This window comes from Castor canadensis, chromosome 2 (assembly GCF_047511655.1).
Source record: "Castor canadensis chromosome 2, mCasCan1.hap1v2, whole genome shotgun sequence".
Classification (NCBI taxonomy): Eukaryota; Metazoa; Chordata; class Mammalia; order Rodentia; family Castoridae; genus Castor; species Castor canadensis.
Genome location: NC_133387.1, coordinates 172394975 through 172418978, shown reverse-complemented (window position 1 = coordinate 172418978; position 24004 = coordinate 172394975). Strand labels below are relative to the sequence as shown.

Below are 24004 nucleotides of genomic sequence, written 5' to 3'. Positions count from 1 at the left end.
CATTTGATCTATGGTGTCATTTAGTTCTAGGATTTCTGGATTGATTTTTTTGTTTGGATGACCTATCTATGGGTGATGGGGGGTATTAATGTCTCCTACTACAACTGTGCTGGAGTGTATATGTGCTTTTAAGTCCTTTAGTGTATGTTTGATGAAAGGTGCATTTATATTGGATGCATATAGGTTGATATTTGTTATTTCCTTTTGATATATTGCCCCTTTTATTAGTATGAATTGTCTTTCTCTGTCACTTTTGACCAATGTAACTTTGAAGTCTACTTTGTCTGACATAAGTATTGCTACTCCTGCCTGTTTTCAGTGGTCATTGGCTTGATTAATTTTCTTCCAGTCTTTCACTCTAAGCCAGTGTTTATTTCTGTCAACAGTCTGGGTCCCTTGTAAACAACAGATTATCAGATCTTCCTTTTTTAATCCAGTTTGCCAAATGGTGTCTTATAATGGGGGAGTTGAGTCTATTGACATTCAGTTTTACTATTGATAGGTATGTGGTGATTCCTGCCATTCAGTTGTTTTTGTTGTTTAAGGAGTTGATTGTGTGCAGCCAAATCATTGCTACTCTCTGACTATTTGTCTCTTCTTCTATGCTTTGATAATTCCCATCCTTCTGTGGTTTTGTTTGCTTTCATTATATGTGTGCAGAATTCCTCATGGAATCTTCTGTAGTGATGACTTGGTAGTCATATACTGTTTTAGATTCTGTTTATTGTGGAAGATTTTTATTGCTTTGTCAATTTTGAATGATAGCTTTGCTGGATAGAGTATCTTAGGGCTGAAGTTATTTTCATTCAGTACCCAAAATACCTCACTCCATGCCCTCCTTACTTTTAAGGTTTCTGTTGAGAAATCTGTTATTTTGATGGTTTTACCTTGATATGTTATTTGTTTCTTCTCTCTTACTGCCTTCAGTATTCTTTCTCTGTTCTCTGTGCTTATTGTTTTAATGACAATATGCTGTGGGGAGGTTCTGTTTTGGTCAAGTTTATTTGGTTTTCTGGAGGATTCCTGTACCTGAATGGGCAAAACTTTCTCAAGATTTGGAAAATTTTAAACATATTACTTATCCCTTTGTCTTGTAACTCTTCTCCTTCATTAATGCCTGTGATTCTCAGGTTTGATCTTTTGATTGAATTGCTGAGTTCTTGCATATTCCTTTCAGAGCTCTTGAGTTGTTTGACTAAGATTTCTTCTGTTTTGTCTTTAATTTCTATTTTATCTTCAAGCTCTGACATTCTGCCTTCTACTTGTTCTAGTTTGCTGGAGTGGGATTCCAGTGTGTTTTTGTGTTTGACTAAAGGGTCTTTATATTTCCAGAATTTCTGTTTGATTATTTTTCTTGGGTTTTCCGTATTTTTTCAATTCCTCTTTTATATTTTGTGTTGTCTTCTTTAATTCATATATCTCTTTTCTTACAGTGCCCTTTGTTTCATGTTGGTATTCATTGAAGTCCTTTCTGACTTCCATTATTTGTTTCTGTGTCTTCTCATGTTCTTTATTTTTGGTGTCTTGAAATTTCTTGAGTGCATCTTGTACATTGTGGTCAACCACGTTTAGTATCTTCTCCATGAATTTCTCAGCGATTTCATCCATGATTTCTTCTTTGATTTTTTTTTTTTTTGTGGGCATCACTGGGCTCCTTAGTGGACATTTATCATTATTTTGTTGGGGTCAAGAATTGGGTATCCATTTTCTTCATTTCCCATTGAATTCTGTATTGAATTATTTTTTTTTGAAGAGAGTGGTTTCCATCCCTTCTTCCCATTGCTCCACTTGGTGATGTGCAAATATGTTCTTGATAGGCAAACTGGTGGTTTTAATTGCCTGTTTTCTTTCCCTTGACTTAATTTTTATGTTGTGTCTGAATTTGTTGTTAGCTAGGTTGATGTGCTCCTTATGTCCCTGGCCTGGAGATATAATTTAGCAATAACAAATCCACAGGCTCAATGCCAGACCAGTTATTTACATATTATATAGAAAACTCCTTGGTGATAATATCTATAAAAGTGGGAGTTGGGGGGAGTAATAGTTATTAGGATAGCTATAGAAATTTGGGGGATTGGTAAAGGTGGCAGTAAAAGGGGGAATGGGAAAAGGGGTGAGTGGGTGCAGAAGACGTATGGGGGCTGCTGGGTTTTGTGGTGCTTGTGCATGTTTGGGTATATATCTGCTGTTGTAATGGAGGTTGCTTTTCTCAGGGATTACACTGGGCTGGGGTTGTGTACAGTTGGTACAGTAGGCTTATCAGTGAGTGGTGAGTGTCTATGAGGGAGGAATAGTGTGGTGACAGGTTGGTTGGGAGATAGGAGGGGCAGGTAAAGATAGAGTGAATTAGAAGGGGCAGAAAGAGTAGATGTTAGGGAGAACAATAGATTGTAGCACAAGAAAAGGATGGAAAATGAGGGGGTAATATTAGTGATAAGAAAACAGTGATGGTAAAGTTAACAATACAGAAAAAAAATAGGTACAGGAACACTAAGAAGATCATTCTTTTGGTTAAAGTTCTGGAATTATTCCTTAAGCATCTAATCCTGGTATTGACATAGAAACAAGACCTCTGATGTCTCACCAGGTGGCTGGTTTCTGAATAGGATTTGGTTCCTTTTGTCCACATGGTTAGTTGCAATTGGGAGGTGATGTAAGTCTGGCAGTTTGTGCAGGGTGGTCAGAGCTGTTGTTGTTTTCACCAGGTGGCAGCTGCATTACCCTTCAGTTGCAACTCTGGTCATCCTCCCCCAGCAAGATGGGGCAATTCAGTTTTGAATGCTACCCTCTGCCCCATGAGATCAGCTCTGGGGTCCACCACTTTCCCTGCTTTGGGAGGTTGGCCTGTCACCCCACACCTACTCTTAGCCTTTGTGCCTATCCTGACCTCTGCTGGAGTTAGTTTGCCTCCTCTGGGAGGTTGGCTTGTTGCCCTGCCCCTGCTCTCAGCCTTTGTTGCTTCACCTGTGTTCATTCACTGAGATTTCGGCACTGAAAGTTTGATTCCTTGCTCCAACCCCATTGTCCAGGGAAGGTTCAGAATTCTACTCCCACCTGCACTGTCAGTGTTAGATTACAGTTTACTGTTTATGCTTTTCAGTTTTTTGGGGAAGTAGGGGTTCAGTCTGCCCAGGGGCTGTGCTGGATTATGTACCCAGAGGGTGGGTAGGGTAGTTGTGCATGGTGCGAGATGCTTACCTGTTTGTTCTGCAGATTCATGCAAGCAGCTTTGGAGCTGGCTGGCAGGGAGAAATGGTGCAGCTTTTCTCAGTGCTGCACAGTGTAAGGTGACTTTCCATGGGCTAGGGGTCAAAGTCATACCAGGTTTAAGGAAATTAGAATATGTCTTTATTCTTAATAGCCATAGATTGGGCTCTGCTTGCATTGCCTATTAATATGAAAAGCAGGTGAGAATCAATATTGCAGGATACTTAGCAATGCAAAGTCACAAGGGGAGACTTTTGGGTGGAGATACCAATTCTGAAGTGGCTTCTCTTTGTTCTGTATTATGCTATAGTTGTACATGCATGCACTGCACAAGGATACTTCTGCCACAAAATGAAGAGACCATATAAGATGTGGTCCCAAATTATTAGTGTGGATCTGAAAAATTCCTGTTGCCTAGTGATGTCATAGCCCTCGAAACATCATTGTGTGTTTTGGGTGATACCACTATAAATAGACCTACTGATTTGCAACTCATGTGCAAGTAGATATTACATACACCACATGAAGATGTTTGTATTGATAACCAGTGAGTGGACCTCATCTATAATATGGCACCATAAGATTCGTATGCAGCAGAGATATTCTTATTGCCTAATGATGCCATTGCCATCATAACCTCATAGCACAACGCATCATGTTTTGGTGACAAACTAAACTACTGTGCTGATGATCATGTAAAAATATTAGTACATACAATTATGTGAGGTACATAATTCTTTATAGTGATGAAAAGTGACTATATTATTGGTTTGTGTAATACCATATTGTACTTTTTAACCACTATTTTAGGATATACTCTTTTACTTATAACAATAATATTACTTTCAAACAATATGCCATGTCAGGCCAACAGTAGCTACATTTAACTTCTATTAATGCATCTTTTCATTGCACTAACATCACACATGGAATGACTGCCATGTACAACCTGGGTCTCTGTGGGTACACTCTATGATATTCACAGAATGAAGAAATCACCTAAAGTACATTTTTCAGAACATATCCCATTGTCAAGCAACACATTATTCTCTTTAACCATTTCATCAGCCAATACTTTCTTGTTTACTTATGTGTTTTTTTTATTGACCATTTCCTTCCCACACAGTGTGAAATCTTGGAGATTTTGAATATTTCGTCTGCTTATTGTCATAAAGCCAATGTTTAGGACAGCGTCTTGTATACAGAAGTCCAACAAATAAGTATTCACTGAAAGAATGAATTACACGTTTCACTTTTGAAAGTTTGATCACTCTACTCATTAAATATTTAATAAGAAAAGGGTGAAATTATTCACTGTGTTCAAGTAAACTATAAATAAATACATTCAAGATTTAAGGACTATAAAGTTCTGTTTAATTGTGTATACTATATAAGGTTCAGAGTCATTTCATATAATTGTACTTCAGGAAAACAATACAGTTTGTGTTCCCTGATTCAGCTCCACAACCCAGCTGTGACATCTGCTCTGTGACAGAAGTCAAGTTCTAAGACTTTGTTCCAACCAGATCAGAGGGCAAACTCCACTTACCTTTCCAGTATCTCCATATTGCTGCCCATACTTGAGGAAATAGAAGTTATAAGAGTGAAAACAATGCCAGGCATGATTTCTAACCACAGAAAAGGATTATCTCTCCTACAGTTAGTTTGGCACATGTAACAGTCATGTTTCTAGTGCCTAGTAGTGATAAAATTGAATTTGTGTATACGTTGTGCTTTACTGTATATATGCATCTGTATGTATGTACACAGGTGTGTGTATAGATTTATGGTTATGTTTGTACACACTTTCATATCCTTTAAGATCTTTATGATCCTCAAACAACCCATGACTTAGGTGTGACATTATGCTCACATTATAGATATAACAACATACATTTTAGGATGTATTTTACAGAAAAAAAAAATATATATGGCAGTTACTGGGGTCTGAAGTCCAGGTCTCAAACTTGGTAGGCAAGTGCTCTGCCATGTAACCTTACCACAGTGCAATTTTCCAGGGACCAGCCTTGGACTACAGTCCTCTTAGCTACAACTCCAGAGTATCTTGGATTACAGTTGTGCACCAAATTGCCTGCCTCACTTTTTGAAATAAGGTCTCACTATTTGCCTAGGCATACCTCAAATTGCAGCCCTTATATTTTGTCCTGCAAGAGGCTGGGATTACAGCAAAGGCCATCTACTCAGCCACCATATATTTTCTTTGCAAGGATTCTCAACAGCCATTTTGACTGACTCCAAGCACCTTGATTTTATTGATCATTTTCAAAAAGAGTGAATATAGGAAATATGACCACATTTAGTGTCTTCAGCCAGGAAAATGAGGACAGATACTCCTGGCTACTTATGTTGTTATCTCTAACACTTGGTTTTGCTATCTTAATGAAGTAATCAAAAATGACCCTGGCCAGGAAAACAGAGTTCTTTGTGACTAGATGTCCTTTCATTGAAGCAGAAGTATGTTTATTGTGTGGCTCCCCATAGAAACTTGGGAAACAAAGTATCAACATCCCAGTGAAGAAATGGGCACATGAAATAAATGGAATTCTCAGAGGAAGAGGTACAAATGGCCAATAAATACATGAAGAAGTGTACAACTTCATACTCAAACTCATACATAGAACATGTTTGTAATAGTGGAACTACTCTATGTAACTTGAGGAAAGAGGGAAAGAAAAAGAATGATGAGCATCAACATTATCGTAAAATATACTATCTGTAAAGGAAGAGGACATAAGGATCTGTATTGAAAGCTGTTGAAAAATTGGATGGGGGGAGGTAAAAAGGGTAAGGGAGAAAAGTGGAAGGGGTTGAACAGACCAAAGTGAAGTATACCCGCAGCAAGGATACACTGAGAAACCCCTTTGAACATCAGCTTAAAAATTAATAACAAAAGACAGGACTGTGGAATAGGTACAGTGTGTGTGTGTGTGTGTGTGTGTGTGTGTGTGTGTGTGTGTGTGGAGGGGGTATTTGTGGGAGGGAAGAAGGTGAATGTAGGAGATTAAAGTGAAGTTGTATGGTTGATGGACTTCATATACTTAGATGAAATAGAACAAATAAACTTCTTGCAACTATTTTAAGTGGGTCAGGGAAGGAGTTGAGTGGGGAAAGATAGTGGGGGTAATCTAACCAATGTAAAATATAAGCTTATTTGGCATTGTCACTATGAATCCACCCGATACAATGTATATATCCTAATCAATTAAAAAATTGGGAAAGATGACTCAACTTATCAATGAGAAGTCAAATAGAATGCCCATAAAATTCCTATTAGCAGGAGGTGAACACAAAGGAAACCTTTGGTAATTAAGAATGTTACAGAAGCTTGCAGTTATTTATGTCATTGTGGGTGTTGTTTTTAGCAGCATTTTCATCTAAAAAACATATCCCTTCACTTTGGCCTCACAGGAGGCAGGTCTTCCAGAAAAATTTAACTGCAGCTGGTTTCAGTTAAAGGTACTTTGAGCAGTGGGCATTTCAGAAAAAAGTTGGTGGCCAGCTATTCTCTTCTAGCACAGGGACATGATCCTAGCCTCCCTGGATCTGATGACCAAATGTCTCCAATCTACCACCTCAGATCTGTTGTTCTAAGTGCAAGCAAGGGTGGGAAATTATTCCTGATTTGTGATTAATGAGGGTTTGCATGGGTTTGGCAGTTCAGGGAAATCTTTTATGGCTATAGGAGATATTTAGGTATTATCCAATAATCTTAAGGACCCTGTTCACACTATGTTTCTTTTTCACTGTAGTTCTCTCTCTGTCTCTCTGTCTCTCTCTCTGTCTCTCTCTCTCTCTCCCTCTTTCTCTCTCTCTCCCCTTTCTCCACTACTCCCCTGCAACACAATGGTGGCCAGCTGCTCCACCCAGCTCTTCCCCCTCTCTGCCTGCAGCTGAACTGCTTCAGAACTCTAGTTGGTCCAATCCTGAGAGTCCACACCAGAGGCAGCTCCCTGGTTCAGTGATAACATTCCATCCTCAGCTGCCTCAGATTCAAACTTTGGCCGTGGTCACCCCTAGGATCTGACTGTACTCTATGAGTTGCTAAGTGACTTTCTGAACTTTTATTCTGAGAAATAGAATTAATTCTGGCTCAACCTAATGCTGTTGTATTGGGAAGGGTGGGGAGAGGGTGTAACATAGCAATATTTCCTCAAGGAGGGATTTTCTGGGCTTATGATCTGGAACTAAAGACTTTTCCTGGTAGGGGACCATGGCTGCCACTCTCTCTTCTGACTGCCACCGTTGGTGAGTATTGCTCAGCCTCAGAGCTGTTTTCCTGGCACAAACTTCCATCTGCTTTGCTCGTGTGTGAGTCTCTTGCTTTAAACTTCCTACTGGTGTTATTAGAATTATTTCCCCCTTCAGTCTAAACTTCTTCTTCCTGCCCCATTTACAGGTTTCACGGAGGCTCTTTTCCTTAGCATGGTCTCTTCTTCCCTCAGCTGCTACTGCCCTCTGTGCTGCTGTCAAAATTTGAGTAATTTACCGTACTCAGTGCCTGTTTAATTGCTCAATATATCAGGTGTGGATTAACCAGTCTGATTGATTGATCTACATCTGTGAGAGTAGGGCTCTGTGTAAAAGAAACACCATTGATACAAAATGGGTGATCAGCATGGATATTCATTTGTGTTTGAGTAAACTGTGTGTGTGTGTGTGTGTGTGTGTGTGTGTGTGTGTGTGTGTGTGTGTGCATTTGCAGTGATGTGGACAGAAGACATGACTTTTGACAAGCTAGGGATATAATCTACCATTGAGCTGCATCTCCAGCCCTCATGTGATTTTAGTAGCGATTGGGAAAACGTAGAAGGCCTAGAAGCAGTTCTGGCAAAAGCTGCTATCTCTCTTGTGTATAGGTCACTTAGGAAAGGTTGTGGCTCTTGGGGACTCATCTGCCCCTGGGCCTATGGATAAGCACAATGGTGCAATAATGTTCAGCTTGCTCTGTGGTCCAGGAAGTGTCATTTTGGATCCTTAAGGTAGATGTTTAGTGAGAAGTTCCCTTCTTGATGCTAGAGTTTGCCACACAAATCTCATATACAGGAAGAGGCAAGCTAGCACAGGATCCAGTTCACAATGGTCCCAGTGCAGCTTCCAGTGCATTAGGACCCATGACTAGTATAAAAAGTGCCGGCAGAATTTCAAGATAAATGAGTCATCCAATAAATCATCTAAACACATAGATGCATCTCTTTGTTTGTTACCTTACCATGTACAATGTTTGTTCAAGTTTGTGATAGAATCTGAGAGATATATTTAGAACAACTCAATTTCAAAAGAGCATAATTTGTGTAGTTAATATATGCATTTGTGTGTATATATACAAGCATATATACATATGTATGCATATTAAAATATCTTAAAGACAAAAAAAATTATATGTTTCAATTTTGAACCCCAAAAGAAAGTCACAAGGAAAGTTTACCATGTAAGACTCCATTTTAAATCACATAGCTTCTCATATGCAGGTCTCAGAATACTATGCACAAAGTGACGAACAAAAGAAATTTTAAAAAATATCCTAACACAGTACTAGGAACAATACTGATGTCTATCTTTATTGACTAAGTGCTTACTGGCCAGGACTTCTCCTATGAACTGCACATGTACTAATCCACATTTGAGATTCAGGTATTTTGGTTCTTATTTTGGAAACAGCATGCTGAGTGTCAGAGGGTTAAAATTATGACATCTATCCAGTATCCCTAAGAAGGATCATATTAATAGTTTCTGTTAAAGTAGAATTGGTGCTTGAGGCAGCCTCAAGTTGTTGAGATTTCCTGTTTGGTGGTAACTTAATAACTCTTGTAGCCTCCCCACTTGCAGTTGAGATTTAGTAGGATCCTTACTGTTCAGGCTCCTTGTCACCTTTTAGGCACTTTCCTTCTTCCTAGCTGCAACACTACTCCTAGGAATATTTTCTTACCAGAGAAGCAAATAAGATCCTAGAATTTTAATGGCTAACTCCCAAATGCCCTACTGCTCATAATGTGTCTTTTCCACAGAAACCCTATGCCACAACGGAGTATTCCTGTGGCCTGCACACAGGCCCAGAGAAGCCAGGTAAGCCTGACTCACGACTTCTATTGCCCAGATGTCTTACAAACCTACCATAGTTCCTGGCCTGTGGGAGTCAGTTTATTAAAGGCTGTTGATTTCTTGAATCCTGATGCAGCCCCAGTGGCACTGATGGAGTTCTCAGTGACCTCGTCCATCCATGAATTTGTGGCTGATGTGTCTATAACCTTGAACTATGAGAATGTGGAGAAAATTCCTTTGGATGTCATCTTTGTGTTCCCCATAAATGAAGACTACACCATCTATGGTTTCGAGGCCTTGGTGGATGGAAAGAAAATTGTGGCAGAATTACAGGATAGGATGAAGGTACTGGGGATGAGGTCCTTATCTCTCCTTTCCCATTTCCTTAATGAATGCTCTTTAGGTCTTTATCAAATGCAACCTTTCATATGTGCTGGTGCTGAATGCTCTTCCCTCTACTACTTCAACTGTCATCTTCCTTAAAATCATTTGGGGTGAGAAGAATGAATCAGAGACATTTGAGGTAGAGCTGTGGAAGTGACAAGTCCCACCACAGTGTCTCCCCAACTGTGCTGGTTTTCTGCACTACTTATTCCTTCATTTGATGTTACAGTTATTTCCCATACCTCATTCTGTTCTCCTCAGGCCTACGAAAACTATGAGGATGTTGTTTCCCAGGGCCACCAGGTCTACTTATTGGAAAGGATGCATGCTCCAGTGATGTTTTTCACTGTAATGTGGGGACACTGAAACCTGGGACGAAGGTAGCACTCACCCTGAGGTATATGCAGGAGCTGTCCCTGGAAGCAGATGGTGCCCTGCGCTTTGGGCTCCCACCTACCCCAAAACCTAGATATCGTCTATCTGGTGAGTCACTCTTTTCTTTGAATACTAGTGGTGGCATAAATTTGGAAATTCCCTTTTGTTAAGGGATGTGCAAAAATGTATTGGCATGGAAAACAGAACTAAGGTAATATTTTGTAGATCGGCATGAAGACAGTGGCCTGGATATGAAGATTCCTATAGTGCCTTTGGAGGACCTGCTCTGTATGCTCATCATGCATGCCACCATTACCTCCAAGCACAACATTGAGAGGGTCCTATCCAACAATCCTGTGAGGTCTGTTTTTTACCGTTGACATGATAAGATTACTGCTAAGGTATTCAGTAAGAGAGTACCATTGTTGTCAGTACCCTGATCCTTGGGTGTTACTCTGGTCCTCATCTATCCCTTCTAAGATCTTCCAAACTTTCCATGTTCACCCAGAGAATGTGGTGTGGTGTTCCTTCCCTGACCTGCTTATTGTACAGAAATTTCTGTCTTGTGTCTGTTCCTGTTATACTCATTGTGGAAGAACTCAGAAGAACTCTGTAGAATTCAGCTTTGACCTCAGACTCAAGCAAATAGTGACTGTTCTAATGTGGCTATTCTCTGGTCTTTAACTCAGGTTTTCTTGGCTTCAGTACACAATGTTGATCAGTACTTGGAACTCCTGATTTACTACAGTGATGTGCACAGCCCCACTGTAGCTGTGGAGATGGGGATGCCTGGAACAAAGCCAGGTATTTTATATTCTCTCTTTGTAGTCACTTCTTATGTGGTTTGTCACTGTCTTGGAAATGCTTTCAAATTGTTCTCACTTTTCTTTCCTTCTATCCTGGACCAAGTAAAACAAATCACCATGAAATATTAAAAAAACCTTAAATTTCAGGATGCAAACAATTAGCTTTAATGATATCCTCTGTCTTGTCTTATAGGTGAATTTAAGTAGATTCTAAGGTAATTGTGCCTGAACACATAATTTATAAGAAAAGACACAGTCCTTCATGCAACATGTGATTATGATGTCTTGACATAAATGCAAATAAATATGATTAGTTGTGTGACATTTGTAGCTCTCAAAAATCAAAGATTACTAAATATAATAATCCTGTTTTAAAAGGCATGTGACTTTGGGACTTTTATAGATATCTTCCTGCAAAATAATTTGTATCAAGTGCTTCATGAGAAGTTTCGTCATATAATGTCAAAATAAATTCTCATTTTAGTAATTCAAATTTTGGGAATTATACATAGGGAAATAAATCAAAACACAAGTAAAATTTTACACTCCACATCACTTGCAATTTTAATGCTATCAAGTGTTAATGAACAATTAAATGTCTTATAAAGAGTGGTTGATAACTGGCCATCATTTATTAGATGACTCATTGTGTAGGTACCAAAATAATATACATTGCCAGATTCAAATAACTTGTAAAAGAGTCATAAATCATCCAAAAAATGATAGGAAAGAGAAAAGTAAATAAAACAGAAAACCACTACAAAATAAACTATGTATTAGCAAAAATCATTTAAAAACATAAGAAGTATGCAAGTAGTAATTGTGACTAGTTTATGTCAATTTGATTTCTAATTTATTTTTAATCTATAAATCACTTTTAAAAGATTGATTCGTCACACTTGTGTGTAATCTCACCTGCAGTTATTCTCTTATTCTTCATTTTTATTGTGGTAAGTACCAAATGATATAGCTACCATTTTCATAATTTTTAAGTGTGCAAGTTCATGGCATTTATATATTTACCTTCTTGTGTGACTTCAAAAACCATTCACTCCAGAACTTTCATCTTTCCCTACTTTCTTATTTTCTGAATTTATCTTCTTGATAAATTCAGTCTTTGTTTCTTTAACAACTCAAATGTTTTAAATGTTCCTGAATATGGATGTACCTTTCCTTATAATTAAGCTACCCCAGTCCCTGTCAGTCTGATGCTCACTTGGGTCTTCCTGGTCTGCTATGACCTGGGTTGCAGGGAAGATGAGGCCAAACAGGAGGCAGACTGCCACTGTGGATTTTTCTCATTATAATGACTGACCATGGTGACTTCACACATGAGCTCACAAATGAGCACTCCTACTTTCACCTTGTTGTTCAGTCAGTTCTCTTCAGGGAAAGCTGTCCTTTCTGAGGTAACTGAGGAAATCCCAGTCTCTACCAGGTTTGCTGTAACCAGCTCCTCTCCCACAGAGCTCCATGCTCTTTATACACTAGTTGCCTCATTTTTCTTTTCTTTCTTTGGGTTCCTTCTTGGGTATTCATGAAATGCATGAACGTTTACCTAGTCTTCAGTCAGGGTTGTTTTAGTCCACTTCAGAACATTTCATGAAGTCAGATCTCATCTACTAAGAAGTAAGGTCTCAGTCTCTTTCCTTCTGACAGGTTCTCTTGGCTCCATGCAGATTTTCTCATCTGTTCCCTGTGACCAGCTCTGCAGGCCACAGGAGGACACCAGGTAGAGCTCCATTACACTTGTGAATCCCTTCCAGCTGTGCACTCAAGGCCCATTTCCTATGTTTGATCTACATGTCTTGCTTTTCTCATGATACAGTGAGGCAAATGACAGCCTATGTGTTAGCTACACTCAATAAGACCATACAGTGTTGAGCTGTATGAAGTATTATAATCATGAATAAATCATATTAAATTAGCTTCAAAATGTAATTTAAATTACAATTTTATGGAGTAATGTTTAAAATCAAATATATGATTTAATAAAGAAACTAAAAATTTGAAGTCACTTTTATAAAATTATAATTTAAAGGTTACTCTGAATTGAGCCCTAATTTGATTCCTTGAATGTATTATATCACTTTACGCATAAAATACTGTTGAGGTAGGTAGGATTGTTTTGTAATTTCTGATCAGAAAACTGATCAAAGCACATTGTATACGTGTATGAACTGTGAGGATACAATTTTTTGTAAATTTAAAATATGCCAATAACTTTAAAAATAAAAAAACATGAGAGTAGCATACATAAACACTAAGTTTGAAATGTCTTATTTAAAAACAAGAAAGCTGAGAAATGGGGAGTAAAATAATTTGAGTCAGGATGAAAATTTTGAAGCACATACCACACGATTGTACTTATAATATATTGGCATTATTTTAAGCTGTTAGATAAATTAACTCAAATCTTTCTCTTGGTGATGTTTCTCACTTAGTATAGTGCCATCTATCTAAGGGCATGGGAAGGTATATAACTTACACATGAAAAGTATGGTACGATTTCATTTTTCCTATAGAAACCTGGATTGTGTAAGCATTGTTTTTCAACCAGTATACTATCAAATATTTGCTGGGGGTCACCCACTTTATTATCTACCTTGTTTGAATTTGGAACTAACCCCTGGAAAAGGGATTAACCTGAGCCCCATCCTGTGGTCAGACTGAATCCCAGGGCTACTGAGAACTTAAAACAATCATTCTGAAACCACTTTTTGCAAAAGCAGGATAATGGAATTTAACTCTGAGATCTATTACATTCTCTCAACTGTAAAACTAGAATAATATAACTCAGTCATTTTGGTGCAATCCCCACCCAGTGTCTCAATGTCTGCATCCCTATTTACTTCCTTCTTAAAATCTTACCAAACAAATAACAACTTACCTCATATAATAAATCACCCATCTCACTTACCCCAATGTTTGAATGAGAATGTTAGACTTTAACATGAATTCCAGGGCCTCCCTTTCTTTGGGAAATATGAGTGCATACTTTGGAGGATGTACAAATACACTGGCAAGTATCATGCTTATAAATAAATGCTCTTGTGATTCATCAGTTTAAGATTTATAGACACAAATCTGAGTGGCAGATCACATCTGTAATGTCAGCATTCTGGAAACTGAGCCAGGAGAATCCTGAGTTTAATGTCAGCTTGGGTTATGTGTTGAGTTCAAGCCAGCAGGGACTACATAAAAAGACCATGACTCAAAAAACCAAAAACAGGAATTATGCACATGATTATCTCTTCAAAGATAAAATTAAAGACTTACCAATGACACATGTGCTAAATTTATCATTGACTTGAGGAATAGGTCAAATAAACTGCGCATAAACTTGTGCATTTCTTTGGACAAATGCTAGAAAAATTTCACCTATTGTATTTCGTTCATTTGTTGAGCTGTATGGAAATCATCCAGTGAAACTGTTGTCATTGTTACTTGTGTATGATAATCTCTACTCTCTTTTCTTTCTCTTTCATGCATGCTATTTTTATATTTCATGTGTTTATAACTTACATCTATCCCTTTTCAAGCAGATAAGTTCATGTGGATTAAACACAATGTTTTAGATGTGAGTTTTTCCATCTCACTATTGAATTCACTACAATTGATTCTTGGGGACTTTAGGATGTTTCAGTTTCTTTTTGTCATACAAGGTATTTATCCTTTCTGTGTAGATAGTTTAGTGGAAGCTCCATGTGCAATGGTGAGTTTCTATCCAGATTTCCGAAAAGTTGAGGGATCAGTGACCTGTGGAGAATTTGTCTTCCTTGTGGACTGCTCAACGAGGATGGGGAGAACCCTGAGTGACAAGGATGGAGCTCAGCTGCGCATAGAAGTTGCCAAGGTAATTTCAGCTTCTTTCTTGTGCATGGGTCACATGCTTATGTGAGGATGAATCCAATGGGTTCAGTTAGGGTCCATTTGTAGCTGTATGGCTATTCTCCATATGAGCAACAGCAGTAGTGACCAGTCTGAAGCTAGCCTTGGGATTAAAGGTGACATGAACAAGGGTAACAGAACATACCCTAAGGGTTAGTTTAGGGGTATGTGTGACTGAGAAGGTCCTCTTACACTTTCTCCTCAACTTCTCTCAACTTCAGGAAACACTGATTCTGCTTCTGAAGAGTTTGCCTAATGGCTGTCATTTCAACATCTTTCTATTTGGATCTTCCTATGAGGAACTCTTTCCATAAGTTTCTAGAAAGGGCATGGAAATCTCAAAAAGATTCTTTAAAAAAGGAAACCATGTTGTTAAAGGATTTAGTGCAGAATGGACCTAGGAATAGAGGGTGTAAGTTAGGATTGCTATGTTATGGGGATTCTCAGAATGGACAGCATGTAGCCACCATCATGTAACCAGGGCTGCTTGTTTGTCTCAGAGACAGTGTGAAGTATAGTCAGAAAACAATGAAGAATTCAGTGGAGCGAATTATGCTTATGTCTGCAACATTTCGGGGCTCTAATCTTTTGACACCACTAAAGAAAATTTGCAGGCAACGACCCATTCCAGGCCACCCCTTTCAGGTAAGAAGTGCAACAGAGCTAACAGAAGGGATATAGAAAATGCATATTCAGTTCAAGAGTCTATGGCACTGAACTTTATTGTGTGGCTAATATATATGATCTGTAATTCAATCTTCTATGATACAGAAAAACAAAATAAACACAATAGGCATTTGTCTTCTTCCTTAAGTACAATGGAAATTCTTTAGTGAAGTGCCACAAAAAGCATTAGATGAAGGTAGTGTGGAGAGTACTTGAAAACTCCCATGTATCTGAACAGACCTAGTGCCAACCTTGTGCGGGTGACAATGGAACACTAGCATCACACACTTGTTTGAAGAAGCCTCACAGCTTCTGTGATGAAACACTTTTTGTATCTCACAGTGAACTTGACAGAGGCTTGATGAGTGTTTCCTTTTTTTTGTACAGCTTTTCATCTTCACAGATGGAGAAGTTGCTCATATGGATCATGTAATCAAAGAAGTTAAGTTGTACAGGAAGAAACATAAGTATGAGGATGCTGTTATTTCCACTGTGGTGACTGGATCACACTAGTGCCACCTCATGATTCCAGGGTTGACTTGCTTTCAAAAGGTGAAAAGCTTGAAGAATTTTGGTTTTACAATTGCTGATGTATTTTCCTCTGATACTGTTTTCCAAATACTAATAACAGTAGAAAAAACTCATTGTCTTTCTATTTTCTAAACCACAGAACAAAGAATTGGATACTGTTATTTTTTACTACAAAGATCTCTGACAATTGAACCATATGGAAAAGTATACAAATTAAAAATATCTAGTCAGATGAACTATCACAGTGAGCACATTGTGAAACCTTCACACAGGTCTAGAAGTAGAATGTTATCACAGATCTTCCTCTATCCCTTTCTACCATATCCTATTTCCAGTCATGATAGATTTATAGCTCTCCAGACATTTTTCTCTTTTCTTTTATTGTTTTTACAATTACTTACATGTGTATACATGTTTGGGCCACCTCCCCCCATTCCCCTCCCCGCTTCAAGGCAGAACCTGTTCCACCCTCTGTTCTCCAATTTTGTTGAAAAGAAAACATAAGAGATAATAAGAAAGACATATCATTTTTACTAGTTTGAGATAAAGATAGCTATACAGAGAGATTCCTAGTGTTGCTTCCATGCACTTGTGTATTGCATCCTACATTGGTTCATCTCTGCCAGACCTCTTCACTACTTCTTGGTCCCCTTCCCATAGTGGCCTCTGTCAGTTTAAGATTACTATATTTGCTCCTCTACAGTGAGCACATCAACCACATTAAAGTTTTAGGTTTCCTTCCCTTTCCTTATTCCTCCCATGTGAGTTCTCTTGTTAGTGTGTGACCCATGTCCAATAATATTACTGCATTTGTTTTGGGTCTATAGTTCACATATGAGGGAGAATGTGGTTTTTGGCCTTCTGAGCTGGTTAACTTTGTTTAAGATGTTCTCAAGATCCATCCATTTGCTTACGAATGACAAAATTTTATTCTTCTTTATGGCGAGTGAAATTCCATTGTGTATAAATACCCCATTTTTGATCCATTCATCAGTAGTAGGGTATCTTAGGTGTTTCTTTAGCTTGGCTATTGTGAATAGTGCTGAAATAAATGTAGATGTGTAGGTGCTTTTATAATAACTTGAATCCCATTCCTTCAGGTATATCCCTAGGAGATTTATTGCTGCATCATATAGTAGATCTATGTGTAGCTTTTTAAGGAGCCTCCATATTGTTTTCCCAAGTGGTTGTACTAGCTTATATTCCCACCAGCACTATGCTACATTTGGGCTTACTTTGGTAACATAATAAATGAATTATGATCTATGTGTTTCTTTCTGTATGCATTGAGCCTTCCCTTGCTTTCAACATTGTGTTCAGATTCAAACATACTTTACACATAGCCAGATAATTTTCAGTAATATATATATATATCATTCCATGGAATGACTACACTATAATTTTATTGCTTCTAATGCTGATATGGTCTGGTTTAGCTGTTAAAATAATACTGATGGGAGCATGTTTCTTATACCTGTGATTTTTGCTCATATCTATGTAGTAGGCCAACCATTTCAGAGAGTTCTACATCCCTGAATTCAATTTTATACATCATTTACATTGTAATCAGTATTGTAATAATCTAAAGATGATTTAAATTATACAGGACAGTATGTGTAAGTCATATGCAAATGTTGCACTGTAATATATAATATACTAGAGCATCTGCATTTTACTATCTCATGACTCTTGGATACTTATAGACAGCTTTACATACATATTTATATACATGCACATTTTTTAATAATCTGGGGAATGCTACACAGTTTTCTAAGTGCTTAATACACATCAGCCTTATAGATGGTTCTAGTGCCTTATTTCTTATGCAAAATATGGTATCAACTCTTTTCCAATTTTAGCCAGTTTTGTCCCTGTTAAGTGGTGTATCATAATGCTTTCTACTGACATTTTCCTGGTAATTCAACTTCATTCACTTTTTACTAGCAATTTGAATGTCCTTTTTTGTCATGTACCCTCCATACTCTTTCCTGTTTTCAATTTTTCTGTCAGATTTTCTGTTCTTACTGATTTGCTGTTCATTTCATGGTCTACATAAAAACACATTGTTGACTCTACGCTCTAGAAGTAGTTTTTATTAATCTATGGATAGCTTTTTTTGCCCTTAAACTAAAAGATTTTGAAGAATAGTTATTCTTCATTTTTCTTTATGATAGAGCTATTGTATACTGTCAAGATCTTTCTGCACACAAATTCGTGAACATATTCTCTTTTCTTTGATTCAAGAAGTGATATTGTTTTTTCTTTTATATTAGGAATATAATATAGTCTGACTTATTTTTGTGTAGTGTGTAAAAACTCAACTGAAATATCCAAGCCCTAATATCTTCACTTGAAACTGGTGATACTAATGGTGCTTATCTGGCAGCAATGAGAGTTAAAAGAATAAAAGTACATAAAATAGCAGAAATTGCTTTATATAATATTAGTGTTATTTAAAATGCTTGTATTATTGGTTTTTGTTTGGTGCACATGTTCTGTGGTTAGGTAAGACAAACATCCTTACCTTGAAAATAGCTTTCTAGGACAGATATGTGTAGGACAATGTCCAGTAAGCACTGGTTCTGGGGTCTCATTTACAAAATGACACTTGAGACTTCTTTTTAGAAAATTCATATAGTTATTTTATTATCATAAAATATAGAATATGCTTAATAACTGTGGGTAAAATTACATCTTTGGTCAAGAAAATGGACAATTTTCATATAGTTTTTATTATTCTGTGATAATTTGCCTCTTCCACTCTTATGCACTTGTCTCTAATCCCCATCTCTTTACAATTACAGACGTTTCTCATTTGGTGTTGGAGGAGGTGCCTCCATGAGCTTTATAAAAAATATTGCCCAGATATCAGGGGGCACTTCAGAGTTTGTCACAGGTAAGAACAGGATGCAAACCAAGGTGAGGGTCAGGACATGTGTCTAATAGTAGAGAAATTCAGTCCAAGTAACAAACAGCATGGGGACACTGCTTCTAAGGAAGGAACTCATTTGCCTCCAGGATGCATTTCACCATGTCAGCAAGACTTGGAGTATACACATAGTAGAGCAACTCTTCAAATAATAACAGAGAGATCCAGTATAATATTTGAATAATGACATTTGGCCCTACAATCTTGAAGCCCAGAGAAGAGAAGCAGCTGCACCTTTTTAAGACAAAAGACAGAGAAAGTAAAAGCTTTGACTCTCACAGTTGAGATTCCAGGTCACTGCTTCGAATTTGCTGCTCTTATTACAACCTATTCTCCATTGGAAAGATACAAGTCAAAGGAGAAAGAATATTGCATTACATGTATATACAAGGAGAAAAAAATCTTTGGTTATATTTCTAACCCTTTTTTTCCCAGTCAGTGCTGTCTGTTTTCTAATTTCGTCCTTTAGGGGTCTCATTTCCAAATAGTAGCTTCTATCACATTTGTGTTGTAAGATCTCTCAGATTTGTCTTCAACATGTGAAAGGAGGAAAAATAATGGCTATCTCCAGTATAGCATTAAGTATTAGGCCCATCATATATTGTGTCATATAGGCCCTGATACATAATACCTATTCTGTTATTAGTAACTGTCATTCTCATCTGTTTATGATTTTTCTGCTCCGTATCCTCCATCAGGCTCTTATGTCCCTGAAGTGTTCACTGCAGTCTGTGATTGAAGACATTAGTCTCAGCTGGCATTTGCCTCCTGGTCTGTCTGCTCGCATGCTTTCCCCAGAGCACACTGCCATCTTTAAGGGTCAGAAGTTAATCATCTATGCCCAGCTGACTGGGATTATGCCAGTGAGTTCCCTTTCTTGTTCGCTTTTCTTCTCAGTGTAGGTAGAGTCCTCACAATTTCATTAGAGCTGATAAGTGGCAATAGATTTCAGCAAAAGATTGCAATTTCCAGGTAGAGCCAGCCTATCCTCTTCTCATAATTTTGGGTCCCTGGTTTCACGTGACACTTGGTTCTAAATCAGAAATTTTATTGTGTTGAATCAGGAAACTGTCTAAAGTTCCCACCCTTTTCCTAGTAATCTCTCTTTTTATTCCTTCTGTTCTTCTCTAATTTGTAGGCAGCTAAGGCTTCTGGAAAAATACACGTCAAGTACAAACTCCAGAGCAAGAGTTTTGAGTGTAAAGTGACATTTTCTCTGGTACCCAAGCAAGATGACAGGTGACAATTGAGAGTCCCTTCTTTTCTTTCCCTTTTCTTTCTTCTTTTTCCCATTCTTGTCTGCCTTTGTCTATGCCTTCATTTCCTTTCTTTCCTTGCTTGGTCAGCCTTGGTAGTTGGATTTATTTTCTTGACTTTGTCTCAATTATTTTATTATAAGTACTTTTTCCTTTCTAACCCTCTTTAGTCTTAATGCTTCCTTTATCTGATGTTTTCATTTTTTTAATATTCTTAACTTTTAAGAGCCCCATTAACTGGCATGTGGTTGTTTTTCACTAACTGTCAGGAGTTTTTTTTTTTTTTTTCCTTTTGGTTTCATCATTCACAGTCTTGCTGTCAAGTCTTTTATCCAGCCCAAAGACTTTGGCTCCAAGGAAACCACAGAAAAAGATAAAGAAGATATGTTCAATATTAGCATTGAGTCTGGAATCTTGAGCTCCTTTACAGCTTTCTTTGCCATAAATGAGGCGATCAACCAACCAGTTCAGGAGCCCCTGACTCTCAGAGAAACTCCAATGACAGTTTTGTTGGGTCCTATGTGTCTGATGTCAAGAATGGGGGAAGGAGGTGAGTTTTATCCCATTTAACCTCATAATGATTAGGGGATCCTGATTAACTGAACACATTATTGAAAAGATTGTGAAAGTTTATTTGTTTTGTTTTCCATGTTCCTTCATATCTAGATATTCTGGCTTATTTTAGCTATCTTGTTCCTTGGAAGTAGAATATGTCCCTTTTTCAGAGATATTTCATATAAAAGGGTATAGAGGAAATAAAGAATAAGAAAATGTAGAAAGTACAGTTAAATATTTAATATTTAAACAGTTCAAATCTGAAGCCAATTTCTACTTGATAATTAGATAGTTCATGACCACACACGGCTGATCAATAGAAATGCCTCAGACTAGAAATGATAGAAGAGAGTATTTGGGAAAAAGGTAAAAATTCCAAAAAGCCACTGGGGGCATATGGAAAATAGAATATCTAGAGAAAAAGAGAATCATTTCAAAAGGAATACTGAGGGTTCTGTTTAGTTTGGGTACCTTCACTTCTCAGTAGGACCAAACTACTAACCTTGGTGTATATGATTTACTTTAGTCACAATTAGCAATTTTGGTATAAGAATGCTTAGGTAGTGTATTAACTTAATTTTAGTAGGGTGATGTTGCCTGATGAGTGTGATTAATAGAAATTAGGAATAAGATTTTAGTACAAAATATGGTAAGTGTGCAAAATGGTCTTGAGATGCAGGCTGACTATAGCATAAAGTAAAGATGTAAGGAAAATAATGTAAGGAAAATAGAGATACTGATGACTATTTTTTGATGAGGTCAAAGATCATGTAAAACAGCAATGTCTGAGTCAGAAATATGGAAAAAACTGGGTATTGTATTTGAAAAGTAAGATTTTTCTTCAATTAATTTTCTGTAAGTGGAACACTTCTACATTATAACAAGCTTGGTGTGACTTGGGAGGGTGTGACTGAAGTAAAATAGAGCCAAAGTCATTGAATTTCAGGAAGTCAAGATTTTCATGGAGATGTTGGCTACACTACCTAGATGGACCCTAAAGTCTGTCAAATTGAAGGCAGAACTGGAAAGGGAGCACAAGTCTGTGTTCTGGCTTTCGAATACTTCACTGTATTGCAGGCATAATGCAGAGGTTAAGGACCGATAATAGTGAATACACAAGGACTCTCACCCAAACAAGATTAAGAGAATAATGATCTTCATCCAAGAAGGTTTCTTACCCTACCTCCCAAACCTAGGTACTTGGAATGGAATATATTGATCAATAAACTTTTGAGAGGAAAAAATAGTTTGAGGGGGGAGGATAAATTCATTTTAAGACTTAGTTGGAAAGGGCCTCAGATGCAGCTAAAGGTGTTGGATCAGTAGTTTAATATGTTTAAACAATATCAAAGGACATAACAGAAAGTAGAAAGGGAACACAGAGGGTGGGTGTATGTGTGGGAGGGAGGCTTATGGGAGAAGTATGGTATGATACGGATGGTGACTGAAATTAGTATGGAGAGGAGATTTTGTGACTTAAATCAGCAGACTATCATTTTTGTTGTTGCAGAGAGAAATGATTTCTCAGTCTCAATGTGTGCCCTCCTGTTTTTCAGGGCATAATGGGTACTCCCAGGCTTGGACCTTCATCCAATGTGAATGTGCCTCCTAATGGAGCCATGACATCACAGCAAAATGGTTAGGATCAGCATAGTTTGATGAATCACAGTTGTCTTCATAATCTAAAAGAGGATCATGCCAAGAATACTTTCTCAACAATATTTATGTGTCACACATACAGGAGGAGGCATATTTAAAGTTGCTATTGATGGCCTGGAAAAAAAATATTCACTTCTCCCAAAGAGACCACCTGTGAGACAGAAAAGACAGATTCTAACACCAGTACATCCAGCTTGCAAAGTTCCCAAAAAGGTGAGATGGGAGGGCAGTTTTCTTATCTGATTTATAGGGACTGATGAAATAATCTTCAATATTCTGCTGCCATGTAGCTTTCTATGTCTAGGAGGTAAATGATTTGAAAAGGATCAGGCTGAAGGTGAGATTTGTCCAGTTCCTGTAATTACCAGGGTCAACTCAGCTTCCTTAGTTTACAATTTAGGACTTTGAAATCCTCTACCTTGTGGACTCTAAGACAATTTCCTCTTGCCATCTCTGCCTAGAAATACTTCTTATAGGCAGGTTCTTGCCCATTCAGAGCTGTGTCACCATCCTATTTGTTCAACTCGTCATCCTTTCACAAATTGGTTTTGTAGATCTGGAGTCTGTCTGATGACTTCTCTCTGGATCACTTTTGCTGAATTAATCAACATATTTCAAGGATGCTAAGAGGCCAACAGCTCCATCAAATCCTATCCTTTCACTCTTGTTCTTTTTCAACTCTTCCTTCTCCTCTTCCCCCTCTTCCTCTTCTTGTTTCTCCTCCTCTGCCTCCTCTTTCTTCTCCTTCTTCTTCTTCTTCTTCTTCTTCTTCTTCTTCTTCTTCTTCTTCTTCTTCTTCTTCTTCTTCTTCTTCTTCTTCTTCTTCTTCTTCTTCTCTCCCTCCTTTTCCTTCCCTCCTCCTCCTCCTCCTCCTCCTCCTCCTCCTCCTCCTCCTCCTCCTCCTCCTCCTCCTCCTCCTTCTTCTTCTTCTTCTTCTTCTTCTTCTTCTTCTTCTTCTTCTCTCTCTCTCTCTCTCTTCAATCTCCCTATCCCCAAAGATTTTCAAAAGGAAGATTTTGTGCAGCTGATTCACCTCCAAAAAGCAAATGGTTCTTGGGACCTAAACGAAGATCTAGCCAAAGTTCTAGAAATGACACTGGAAGACATTGAGGCTGAGTGCCCTGTCAAGGTAAGATTAAAAGAAAATCAAACAATTTTTTGCTGGTTTTGAGAGAGTGTGGTTGATAATGAGAATTTGACTATATCATGACCTTTCTGGGAAATGAGAATATAGGAAATCATAGACCAAATTAATTTCTAATGGACAGAAATTCAAATTATGGTTATATAGGTGCAGAAAAATAAAGAATGAATGGGCTAGCTAGGGGATTATGAGGTAAATGCTGATAACAACAAAGGCAAATCAAAAATCCTCAGCTACTCTTGAGTAAAATCCTTATTAGTAATCTTTATACAAGAAGTAAAAATTAGTAAGCTCATACTCTGCCAGGCACTGTGTTAAGCACTTAGCATTCACGATCTTGTTAATTCCTCACTCAATTAAATAAGTTAGATCCTGTGCATGTTTCTGTACATAGTAAAATAAAGATTGCACAATTTTAATAATGTGTGTGAGACTGTTAGTGGGAGAACTGGAGGCAAGAACAAACCAATTACTACTCTGCTTCCTTCTAAAGGATTTGCTCAGAATTTAAGAGAATTAATTGAAGTCAAGGTAGACAACG

General features: G+C 37.8%; 1 protein-coding gene across 1 annotated transcript in view; it reads left to right on the top strand.

Annotated features, from left to right (window-relative positions):
• LOC109677373 (von Willebrand factor A domain-containing protein 5A-like) overlaps positions 1 to 24004 on the top strand; it is a 78524-nt gene that overhangs the window by 34139 nt on the left and 20381 nt on the right. The window contains 14 exon segments of the mRNA XM_020153371.2: positions 9234 to 9291; positions 9404 to 9612; positions 9913 to 9967; positions 9970 to 10134; positions 10252 to 10427; positions 10716 to 10830; positions 14519 to 14688; positions 14945 to 15033; positions 15224 to 15368; positions 15777 to 15858; positions 18727 to 18839; positions 19548 to 19712; positions 19988 to 20084; positions 20398 to 20655. Of these exon segments, the coding sequence (XP_020008960.2) occupies positions 9234 to 9291; positions 9404 to 9612; positions 9913 to 9967; positions 9970 to 10134; positions 10252 to 10427; positions 10716 to 10830; positions 14519 to 14688; positions 14945 to 15033; positions 15224 to 15368; positions 15777 to 15858; positions 18727 to 18839; positions 19548 to 19712; positions 19988 to 20084; positions 20398 to 20655 (1897 nt within the window).